Source organism: Ovis canadensis, chromosome 17, assembly GCF_042477335.2.
Source record: "Ovis canadensis isolate MfBH-ARS-UI-01 breed Bighorn chromosome 17, ARS-UI_OviCan_v2, whole genome shotgun sequence".
NCBI classification, from domain to species: Eukaryota; Metazoa; Chordata; class Mammalia; order Artiodactyla; family Bovidae; genus Ovis; species Ovis canadensis.
This window is the reverse complement of record NC_091261.1, coordinates 74,587,661-74,599,888: the sequence shown is the minus strand read 5'-3', so window position 1 is coordinate 74,599,888 and position 12,228 is coordinate 74,587,661. Positions and strand designations below refer to the sequence as shown.

At 47.5% G+C, this 12,228-nt stretch overlaps 1 protein-coding gene across 6 annotated transcripts in view; it reads right to left on the bottom strand.

Moving 5' to 3' along the window:
• Positions 1-1,983: 1,983 nt before the first annotated feature.
• The window catches only part of SVOP (SV2 related protein), a 68,306-nt gene continuing 58,061 nt past the window's right edge, over positions 1,984-12,228 (bottom strand). For 3 of the 6 annotated variants that reach the window (XM_069558253.1, XM_069558250.1, XM_069558255.1), the window contains 6 exons: positions 11,993-12,069; positions 9,654-9,761; positions 8,275-8,386; positions 7,249-7,330; positions 5,169-5,258; positions 1,984-3,630 (listed from right to left, as the gene is read on the bottom strand). In XM_069558253.1, the coding sequence (XP_069414354.1) occupies positions 3,424-3,630; positions 5,169-5,258; positions 7,249-7,330; positions 8,275-8,386; positions 9,654-9,761; positions 11,993-12,069 (676 nt within the window). In that variant the 3' untranslated portion in view covers positions 1,984-3,423. Of the gene's footprint in view, positions 3,631-5,168; positions 5,259-6,350; positions 6,744-7,248; positions 7,331-8,274; positions 8,387-9,653; positions 9,762-11,992; positions 12,070-12,228 lie in introns of those variants that run through there. The other 3 variants (XM_069558252.1, XM_069558249.1, XM_069558251.1) reach the window with 1 other exon arrangement.

Here is a 12,228-nt window from a genome sequence, read left to right as displayed (position 1 = left end):
CTACAGATGAATTTTATTAGACTCACACATTTAAAATTTTTTAACAATCCAACACACTAAAGTCAAAAAAAATTTTTTTTTGATCTAGCATTCAATATTTTGGAGATTTCACATAAGAATCCAGATTTTTGTCTTGAAAATCAGGTGACCTCATGTTACAGCATCGGTTGGAGCTGAGTAGCAGCCACTGCCTTTGGACAGAGCCCATGTCCTGTACTCTGCCACAATCTTCCCCTCTTCCTGTTGTTCCTTACACTTCTGTTTCCCACATTTATATTCCCCAGGAAGTTAACTACTGTTCCCAGTCTTATTTTAAAATTTTACTTCTTAAAGCTGTTCTATTCCTTGCAACTATAACAGCCTTCATGAAAACTCTGTGTCAAGGTTTCTCTTGGCTATCTCCCATCCCACCATCATTGCCTTCCTTTTCTGTACTAACAGAATCTCAATTTTGTGTTCAAGAGGCTCTGGGTATCCCTTGATCCAGTGGGAGGTAGGCCCTTCCTTCCCCAACTAGGGGAGAGCTCATGCTGGGATTGGCATGTAACCCAGGTCTGACTAATGCAAAGCAATAGTAAATCTGTAGGACTTCTCTTTCCAGCCAAAACAACAGACTCTTTCGAAAGAAAACCTGTTGTGACTGCTCCTTCCCCATTCTACCTCTTTTGAAAAAAAACTTGATGCCTGGCACATTGGCAGCCATTTTGCCACCATGAGGTTTCACACTTAGGGTCAATGGCTGACATGCAGAGGAAGGTGGGGAGGGAAAACAAAACAAAACAAAAAAATGCTGGGTCCTTAATGACACTGTTGAGCTGCAGAACCTTCCCTGGAACTGTCTGACTCTGGGCTTGTTGTTAAATGAACAATTAATACTCTAAAGGGTTAAAATACTATTGGTTGGTTTTGCTGTTACTGACAGCTCAAGGTTATTCCAGTCCTTTGATGTTTATTGTCATAACCAAGGAAGACTTCTGATATCATCTTTCAAGGCTCTATGTTGCTTACCATTATTTAAAAATAATACATATCCATATTCAAAGTCCACCTCTAAGATACTCTTTTTTTCTCACTGCCAACACATCTCATGTATGTATTCCTGAGCACACTTAAAGTAAGGGAAAGAAAGAAACCATGTAATCCTGGCTACATTGAACATTCTTTACCATTTTCTAGTCTTTCCTAACACTGAGAGAGACAGATGATATTTCCATTAATGGAAAGGGAAGCATTTGGATGGTTCAAAATTAGATACAAAGGTTTTCAGCTAAAGGTCTCATGTGTTTCAGAGGCTTGCACAATGTTTGTGGCAGCTCTTATTTCATTCAATATCGATTTTATAAAAGGGCATGCAATTTAGAAGACCAAAAGTGTTCACCTTTCATTTTCTTGAGAAAACCCACAATTACAAGCTTCTTTACTGCAGCCCCTGGAACACATCTATGCCCACCAAGTTCTCCTTCCCCACCACAGTCCCCAGTTACTCCAGGTTATTTGAGGGTGAAGAGAGTGGACTTTCTCATCTGGCAGTGTCTGGTCAGCTGAAAGGCAAAAAAGACAAGCAAAGGTTCTTTGTTACCCAGGAGAGCTCAGCAGACCAGAAATAATTAGAGCTTTAGCCACTCATGGTCCAAGAAATGTGGGTGACAGAGAAAGGAAGCTCTGCCAAACTGCCCCCTCTGACTGCCTGGGCCCCGGGGGTGCTGCAGACCATATATCCAGGGACATGGGATCATCTGCAGTTGATTTAGAGCCTGGGCCTGAAGAAGCTGACCACTATGATCTCTACACCATTAGCAGAGAGTGTTGCTTCCAAACAGACTCAAAGTCAGCAGCCAACTGTGCACCTTTCCCCCCTTGTTGGAAAGATCATCATATTAAAGCATACAAAAGCATCAAACTTACCCTGAATGGACAAAGCTGGCAAGACCATTAAGTCGAACCATCCCTAGGACATTATGACAAACAGACAAACTCCAACCCTTTCAATGTCCATCACCAACATGTTTTAATAAAGATGAGCGTACACTTTTGGCTTCCTCGAAATGTTTACTTCAAGCAGACATCTCCAAGCAGAGGGTCATTCTTCTCTGGCCTTTGATGGGATCTGGAAGCTTCTGCCCTCCTTCCCTAGGTTTCTGCCTCATGATGGGGAAAAGGCTCATAGAAACCAAACCCTGGCAGTGGATGTTGTCTGCTGAGAACAGCATCTGCCCTTCCTCTGGAGGCAACCCCCAAAACTGGTTGACCTCTCTGCTCTTTCTTTGAAAATACACATTTCATACATCTGGAATTCCCATTCCTCCTCCGCACAGCATCCCTGCCATGTGGTCCATCACGGGAACCCAAGGAGTTGCCTCTATGGAAAGACCAAACCAGCCCTTGACTGCAGGGGTGGCAGAGAATCCAGGGAGGAAGGGATCCTGGTCCCCTGACCCTGATGGGAGTGGGTGGTTGGGGGAGCCTCTTTCTGTTTCCCTAGCCACATACCACACTCAACTCCCAAATGCTGAAACCTGACTTAACTGTTTTCTTGCCCCAAGAGTCAGCAGTCAGCCTGACTGAAGAGGCAGCCAGAAAAGAAGCCCCCCAGAGTGGCCTTTTCTACTTCCAAAGGGCAGGCCCCTGCTTCAGCTGTGGGCTTGGTTCTCACTTCCCTTTCACCTCCACCCCCAATTCCTGGAGGTAACAACTCTATGAGGTTGTCATCTGGTGCAAGCCCAGCTGTTCTCGTGGTCACATTTGGATCCCCTGGAACCAGAGACAGTGACTCCAAGAAGAGGCTAGGTGGAAGCATGCAAGAGACTCAAGTTCAAATGCATATCCATCTTCCAGAGTCTCTGCTACTCAAGCCCTGGGGATGCAAACTGAGGGGCTCCTTCCCCAGGAGCATTTCTCAGACCCAAGAAAAAGCTGCTCAGGCCACACCCAGGTCACCTGCTTTCAAAGAAGAAAGCCTGGGGCTGGGGATGCAGGAGAAACCTAGGAACAGATTCAGTGGGTGGCTGGCCTGTGTCATCTTACTGGATGCCAGATCTCACAAGGGTCCGTCCGGGCCTGGACTGTACCTACAGAGATCTTTTGGTTGTTGTTCACCAAGGGTGTGACTGGCTGACTCTGGATGGTGTCCAGCTGGCTACTGGTGTCACTGGGCACTTCTGAGGTGGCAGTTTTCCCATGCAGATTCACAGGTTATTAACAGGCCTCCACACACACAGAGAACCTCCCAAAGCAAAGGCCTCCCCATCCCCGGGTGGATCTTGATGAATATGAGCAAACAGTCAAGACACAAAACCTTGTTGGTCTGGGTGGTACCCTTGGATGAGTTCTTGATGTGGGCAGTGACGATCAGTGCCCCTGCTGGGCTCCACCAGCTCCTCATGCTCTACAGCCTCAAAGACCAGTGCAGCCCCCCATCGGTCACTACTCCTGAGAGCCCGAGTTCGACCTGGCGACACCTGTGCCGTGCGCCCCTCGGCCAACCATCTCCTGCCCCCACTCCCGATGGCTGGACTCCTGCAGTCCGCGGCCTTTGGTCTCAATAGGCAAAAAGCAGGAGGCCAGGGCGGCCAGGAGGCAGCAGCCACTGTAAACGGCCAGCGTCAGGTACACGGATGATTCCAGCATCACCTGGGGGAGGGAGACACACGCTGGTGAGAGTGTCCCTAATGACGCACGGGCCCCACCAATCATACAGACGATACTGAGAATGCCAGGTCCTCCTGGAAGCCCTCGTTGTCGCTGGACTCCCACGGAGTCCTCATGACAGCTTTATGAGGTACATACTCCAACCCCACTTTACAGAGGGAAAAACAGGCTCAAAAAGGATTAAGTAACATACCCGAGTTCACATAAAGACCAAGGATGGGGCTGGGATTTGAACCCAGATCCCATCAGACTCGAGAGTCTGTTTTGTTTTTGTTTTTGCCACACCAGGAGGCATGTGGGATCTTAGTTCCCTGATGAGGGATCAAACCCATGCTCCTTGCATTGGAAGTGCAGAGTCTTAACCACAGTCCTTCAAGAGTCTGTTTATTTCCTCTCAAAACAGTACATCTGCTGGCTTCTTATCTTCATGACCCAGGCAAATCACGCAGCAGGTCTAAACCTCATTTCTTCAGCTGCCAAATGGGCAGAGGGGCAGAGGTCACCTCCCAATGAGAAGATGCCTCACTTGGCAACATGCAGGCACTTGGCAAGTTGTCAACCAGTGCTAGTTAATAGTGATGTATAATGTTCAAACACAACGGTATTGGGACAGAACAACTTGGCCAAAACACATATTAGGATTCTATTTACACAGAAGATTCAGAAGAGAAAAAATTCACACAGACAGAATGCATACCAGTGGTTGCCAGGGGCTGGAGGGGCCGGAGCTGGGAAGTACTTGTTTAATGGATACGGAGGTTTATTTGGGGGCAAGGAAAATGCCTTGGAACTAGATCAACATAGTGGTTCCCAACATCATGAAAGTGCTACAGGCCAGTGAATCATTCACTTTCTTTTTAAAATTTTATTTATTTGGCTGCACCACGTGGCTTGTGGTATCTTAGTTCTCCAACCAGAGATAGAACCCGGGCCCTGGCATTAGAAATGCAGAGTCCTCACCACAGGATTGACAAGGAAGTCCTCGAATTAAAACGGTTAATTTTATATTACATGACTTTTACCTCAATTAAAAAAAAATATTATTAAAAACTGGAAAAAAAATGAATTGGATATTAAAAAAGCAAAAAGACTCCAATAAAATAAGCTTCCCCCCCAAACAGACAGAAATGCTTCAAGATACAAAGACCTGAAAAACTCTGCAAGGACATTTGAATCATCCAAATCAGAAACTGGGGACTGGGACATTAGTTTCCCTCTAAGGCGTGGTGGTCTGTTTATTCCAATCCAAACTGTCTTTGGCCAAATCATCAGAAAGAGCAGAGTTTGACTCCCAGCTCCTCACCTCCCAGCTGTGTGACCTTGGACAAGTCCCGTAACTCTTCTGAGCCTCCCCTTTCTCACTTGCATACAATATGGCTGCTTTCGTAGGGCGGATTGCTAAGTTGAGATCAGGTCTCGCACACATACCAAGGGCCATGCAGAGGCTCAGCGTCTGGTAATGGCTTGCCACCATTGGCTTTGGTCACGCCCACCCCCTCTATATTTGGGGTGACACCTACCTGAGCAATGAACGGAGTGATGAGGGCGCCCACCCTCGCCATGCCGCTGCAGGTGCCCAGGCCCAGCGCTCGGGTCGCAGTGGGGTAGACCTGAAACACAGCCGCCCAAGTGGCTGCCATGAGAAAATGCAGGCCCCTCCCTCCTCTCTGGCTCAGGAATGATGGAATTCACCCTGTGGGCGGGTCTGAGTTAGGGTCAGTCTTGTGAGGGCGGGGTGGGGAGTCTCACCCCAAAGGGGCCAGGAAACTCAACTAAGAAGGCAGAAGGGAAGCTGGCAGTGGGAACCTAGGAACAGGGGTCCTCTCTGCCCTGCGAGCTGTGCATGCTCACTCACTCAGTCACATCTGATTCTCTGCGACCCCACGGACTGCAGCCCGCCAGGCTCCTCTGTCCATGGGATTTTCCAGGCAAGAATGCTGGAGTGGGTTGCCATTTCCTCCTCCAGGGGATTTTCCCGACCCAGGGATTGAACCAGGGTCTCCTGCATTGGCAGGCAGATTCTTTACTGCTGAATCATCTGAGAAGCCTCTGCCCTGGGGGGTTATAGCTGAATAAATAAATGAGTAAAAGTAGAATGATGGAATCAATCATCTAGGACCAAGTACAGTGGCCTGTGTTGGGTTTTTTGTTTTTGCTTTTTAAAAAAATTTTTGGCCATGCCTCACGGCATGTGGGCTCTTAGTTCCCAGACCAGGGGTAAAACCTGTGCCCCTGCACTTGAAGCACAGAGTCTTAACCCCTGGACTGCCAGGAAAGTCCTGCCTGTGTTAGTTTCAATCACATTCATTTCCTTTCCCTCCTAAATTATGATAAGGCAAATCCTAGAGGGGATATAGTTTTATCCACTAGCTATTTCTGTATATGCTACTTTGAAGATTTTTCTTTTTCCTCGTAGAAAAAGACTGCGGACATCTCTGATGTCCATATTTGGTCTTTTCCAGTGTGTGATTTTTAATAGCTACGTAGAATTCTATCATTTGGATCAATCATCATTCATTTAACCAATTCTTCCTTGGGCCTAGCCAGCTGGAATAGCTTAAGCCAGGAGTCAGCAAACTTTTTCTTAAAGGGCCAGAGAGTAAATAATCTGAGCTCTGGGGGCCAGCCGGTCTCCAGCAACTACTCAGCTCTGCTCCTGTAACACAAAAGCGGTTGTGGACAACAGTACAGGAAGGGCTGTGGCTTGTTCTGACAAAGCTTTATTAATGAACACTGACACATGAATTCCATATAATTTTCACATGTCACAAAATATCGTTTTGATCTGGCATTCAACTGTTTAAAAACATAAAAACCATTCTTAACTCTTGGACTAGACAAGAACAGACAGCAGGTTGAATATGGCCCGTAGTTTGCTGATCCCTGGTATTTGCCATTGTAGATGCCGGGCCTCCCAATCTCTGCAGGGCCAGCAGCCTTCTCCTGATTCCTTTCTGTGAGGCTCCAGCAATCAATCCACAAGCCTCTGTTGAGGGGACACTAGGCCAGATGAGAGTCAAGGCGAAGGAGACCCAGGCCCTGTCCACAAGGAGCCTTAGTAGGAGTCTCCTTGAGGGACAGGCCATGTGGCAGGACTAAAAATACCAAAGAGGGGCACAGACAGTGAGGGTAAAATGAAGTCAGGGGAGGAGGGATATCCTGGAGGGCTTCCTGGAGGAGGCAGGGTTGGAGCTGGGCCTGGAAGGTTGGGTGGAGGTGTCAGGACTTAGGATGATGACTCAGAGTGAGGGCTCTGGAGAGCTGTGCAGACCTGAGCAGGGGGAGGGGGGTCCTTCTCAGCACAGCATCTGATACATACTATTCTTTCCCTCTCTTTGCCCCTATCTAAAATAAGGTGAGATAAAATAAAATAAATATAAAACAAGTAACCCATCATCCCTGAGTGTGGGAAAACGGACACGCTGTCACGTGGAGTGTAACTTCAGGCAATATTTTAGAGGTTGTTGTGCTTTTTCAGTCTTTCTCAAGGACAAATTTCAGTCAGAGGAGCCCACGCTTCGTGTTTCTGGAAGTAGAGCTTCTCCCTCCATCTGCCCCCTCCCCACCACTGCTCCCAGGCATCCCTTCCCACCCTCTTACCTCAGGTGTGTAAACGTAGGCTGCTTGGAAGCCTCCAGAAATAAATGCTCTTGCAATGAAGAGTAACAGAGTGAGCATATTTCTAGGAAGAGGGAAAAAAAAAAAAAGCAGATGAGCAAGTATTAACATGTTTTTTTTCTGACAGTTTCTTTCAGCAGTCTTCTCTGCCCAGGTAGAATTTACGCCCTAGAAATTGGCAAAGCCCACCTTACCCAACACACATTCAGGTAGGCATGCAGACACACACACACCCCAGTGGTCTCTCTGAAGGTTAGCTTTTATAAGTTTATCATTCTCCGAAGTTCCAGGCTGAGATGGAAACATCGGCGGTGCCCAGGGTGGGGGTGAGGTTGGGGAGAAGTGACATAAAGCATCCAAAGTCCAGGTAGGACCTAGTGGGGACGGGAATTGAGCTAGGAACCAGCTGAACCAGAGAAAGTAACCTTCTCTTCAGTATTTTGAGGACAATCCTGATCCCCACACCCCTGTTCCATCGTTCCCACAATGTCTTTGAATATCAGCATTCCCAGATCTAAGCTACGTCTCCAGACTCTTCACAGATCTCTCATCTGCAGGTTGGTCTGGGGTCTCTCCAAGGTCAGCACAGGTCAGTTCTACCTTTGGAGGCACTTGATAGATGGAAAAAATGGAGCAATGCCAAAAGCAGATTATAAAACAGGACCTTGAAATAGTGCCATGGAACAAATGAACACTTACAACTCATATATGAATTAAACAGCTAAATGCATGCGCTCACTGGGAGATGATGTCAAATGTCTAAATGTGATGGTGACGGAGTAAACTTTGGACCAAAGTGCCCTCCTACCCTCACCCCCATCAGAGGCCCCAACTTTAAGCATGGGGCAGTTATGAGGCAGCCAACAGACTCAGTCCTAGTGAGGGGTTGGAGGGATCTTTCAGATGACCCCCAGAGGGTGTAATCCACAGCTTGCAGGTCCAAGGAGCCATTGACCACCAGCTGAGAAATAAGCCAGCTGGCCACAGAAAGCTGGTGTCATGACCCACCTTCCGACACAGATAAACAGTAGGAGGCTGCAAAAGGAGAAGACGACGAAGCACAGGGCCATGGTCTTCTTGCGGCCCAGGCGGTCAATAATCCAGAGAGTCACAAGGACACCTGCAAGGGAGCAGGGGTGCCATGGGAAGTGGCGTCCGACATGGCCCCCACGACCTCCCCCTCCCGGTCTTCACATGCTATGTACTCCCCTCCCCTTGAGAGTGGGCTAGGTCTCATGACCCACTTCTAACGACTAGAATATGGCTGAAGTGATGCAACGTCACTTCATTTTTTTGAGCCAAAAAATTTTACATGGGGAATTCACTGGAGGCCTAGTGGTTAGGACTCTTGTGCTTTTGCTGTGGAGGGTGTGGGTTCAAACCCTGGTTGGGGAACTAAGATCCCATAAACCACATGGAACAGGCAAAAATTATTTTATATCAATATTTGATTATGATAACAAAACTTACAGAAGTATAAAAACAATCACTTAAAACTGTACTTTCCATAAATGTCATTAATGTTACTAGACGTCTACAGTCTGCTTTAAAATGCATTGAGTTACACAGAAACAAAAGTGATTCCTCCTGGGAAATCGAATGAGGGGTGGGAGGCGCTAGGGCAGTAGACTATGGTTTCATTATAATCCCTAGTACAATTGTTTTTTCCATGTGTGTGATTACTGTGATGCAGTGCTTAAAAATAATGATATTTTAATAAAGCGAGAATGGCCTACAATTCAGAGTGCTTGTACAGGCACAATAAAAACCTGGTGCTTAGATTTTTAAAAAAATGCATTGTGTTATATGTTTCCAGTTCAGTTCAGTTGCTCAGTCACGTCCAACTCTTTGCAACCCCATAGATGGCAGCATACTAGGTTTTCCTGTCCATCAGCAACTCCCGGAGCCTACTCAAATTCATCACGTCGGTTATATGTCTATTACAAAGTATATCTGTGAATCTTGGGCAGGGATTAAGATTGTAGCTTTTTAAAATTAAGTTTACGCCAAAAGTGACCTCCCTAGTGACAAATGGACATATGTCTATAAGACTGGCATAAGACTGACAATCCCTGGTCATCCAGTGGTTAGAATTTAGCACTTTTACTGCTGTGGGCTCATGTTCAATCCCTGGTTAGGGAACTAAGATCCCACATCCCGTGGGGTGCAGCCAAAAAAAAAGGATGACGGAAAAAGACAGATCACCTTTGCTTTCTGTGAAGCATACAGTAAAATGTCAGCCCCTTCACAGTTCTTGACTTGTAGCTAAAGTTTGAAAACAAATCCCAGGCTTTTTTTAGAAATGGGATTTGCTTCCAGCTGGCATGAGGTTACAGCCACGTTCCCAGGCTGCACTGTCCCAGCCCCACCTGGCGCAGGTCCCTCACCTGGGAACTCAGACAGGGTGGTCCACAGCAGGTCCATGTAGTCCTCCTCACTCAGGTACTCGCAGGCCAGGCTGCACTTTGCCTCCACTGCCTTCTTCCGGCTGGAGACTGGGAGGTGGAGAGAGAGAGAAAGAGGAAGAGGCACCCACAGTGTTGAATCGCGTCCTCCCATTCCCCATGTCTCCTTCCCTGGGCTGATTCGGCTGGGATGCTGGGGAAGGTGCACAGGCTCAGGACTCAGACCAACTCAGCGTGCCTCCCCCCGACCAGCAGTGTCAGAGCTCCGTCTCTTTAAGCCCCAGCTTCCTGACAATCCCGGGGCTAATAAACCGTCGGGGGTAAAATGGTTGAGAGGCTGAAAGCAGGCTGTGTACATGAATGTGCTTAGACCAGAACTGGGGCTTCCCAGGTGGCACAGTCGTAAAGAATCCACCTGCCAGTGCAGGAGATGTAGGAGATGTGGGTTCAATCCCCGGGTTGGGAAGATCCCCTGGAGGAGGAAGTGGCAACCCCCGCCAGTATTCTTGCCTGCGAAATCCCATGGACAGGGGAGCCTGGCGGGCTGCAGTCCATAAGTTAGCGCAGTGGAACACAACTGAAGTGACTTAGCACACACTGTGACTATTTACTCACCTCTTTCAAGTCTTTCTTTAAATATCTGCTCACTGAGGCCACCTTGACCACCCTGTTTAAAACTCTGACTTACCCATGGCCCCGTACTCTGCCCCACACTCCTCACCTCCCTTACCTTGTGTGATCTTTTTGCCCTCATGTTATCTGTTAGGAAATAGAGTGAAACACTTTGAAATGGCATAGCATCCTGTCCTGTGAATCCTTACAGGTTATCTCACCTTTCACATCCTTAAGCTCTTTCACAACTTCACATGATAGAATACTAACACTAATGCCAAGGATTCTTGTCCACAAAAATGCAAGTTGCGTCTGGCAGTGATGCATTCGATTATTGGCCCTCGGCACACTGCCAATTTTTGGCACGTTGCTAACCTGCGAAGGGAGGGGCTGCAGAAACAAGGGAGGAGGCGTCAAGACATACTTGTGCAGCCTGGTTTCTCCTCAAGGAATACACATCAGAATATCTTTGAGTTCTGTAGGCACTAAGGTCCCCACCCAGAAGGAGGGTGGCAACTCCAGAGTGAGTACAAGATTCCTGGGACATCACCCAGGTACCTCACCACCAACCAATCAGAAGAAAGCCACACAACCTGCAGCTCTCCTCCTCCACCACCAAAATCTGCCTATAAAAATCTCCCCCCCAAACCGCCGGGGAGTTCAGGGTTTTTGAGCAAGAGTCAACTCATTCTCCTTGCCTGGCCTTGCAACACACCTTTCTCTGCTCCAAACTCCACTGATTTGGTTTGTCTGGCCTCACTGTGAGTCAGGCACATGAACTTGTATTCCATCACGGGAGCAAAGGATTTAGGCTTAAATCAATACCAAACCCCGAATTTATAACTGAACTGCTTCCTCAGGGCAGTTCCTTTAAGACTCTCTCACACCCCCCAGGGAGATGGGACTCTGCTATCTCATTAATAATACCAATCCTCATACCAATAAACAAAACAATTAACTCAAATTAAGAACGCTTCATATGAAAAAAATAATTGGACAAATCCTGCAAACAGACAAGAGCTCCATCCCTTTATGTCTCATCCTGAGTTCAATGCTAGCAATCTAATATTCTCTTAAAGATAGATCAGTTTGAAAGCCCAGACATCTATATATAGATCTTGATTGTTATTCATTCCTCTTGTCCTACGGGTCCCATCTCCAGCTCCACAACAGAATCACCTGGGGAGCTTTAAAAACCCACTCACGCCTGGGCCACACCCCCAAAGATGCTGATTAAATTGCCCTAGGCATTGTTTAAATGGCGCTGCCATGTTTAAAAGCTCCCCCAGGTGATTCTGTTGTGTGGCCAGGATTGAGCTCCAACCTGGTTCTCAGACTTAACACACACACACACAGACACACACACACACAGAGACACACACACAGACACACACACACACACACACACACAGGATGGCTCCACAGGGTCACAACAGTAAAACTCACGATGGACTTCATGGACCTCTTCAGGGGACGTAAGATAAGATTCTGCTCTAAGGTCAAGCCTATGATGATAAGATTGTCCAGGTTTCTACAGAACCTCTCAGAAACCACAACCCAGCTCTTTCATATTCAGATTTTGCAGAAACTTGCTCCTGGGAGTCTGTGCAAGGCCAGGCCCTGTGAGGGCAGGACCAGGGCTGGGAGTGTGTGGATGACCTTGCGTGTTGGGTGGAGGGTGTTAACTGCTAGACGGCTGTCATACTCACTGCTGCAGACATCTCCTGCTTGGAAGAGCTCGGTGGTGAGCAGGACTAATCCGTAGTAAGAAAACGCATTGGAAAACCTGCCAGGAAGCAAGCAAGAAGCGTAAGGAAATGATGGGAGAGATGCAAGCCCCAATTCCCATTCCACTGCAAAGGACTTCCACCCATAGCAGCAGAGACTAGGCTTTGGGCTCAGGCCACACTGGGCCTTTGGGGGTTTTCCTTCTTGCTTGAGCAAG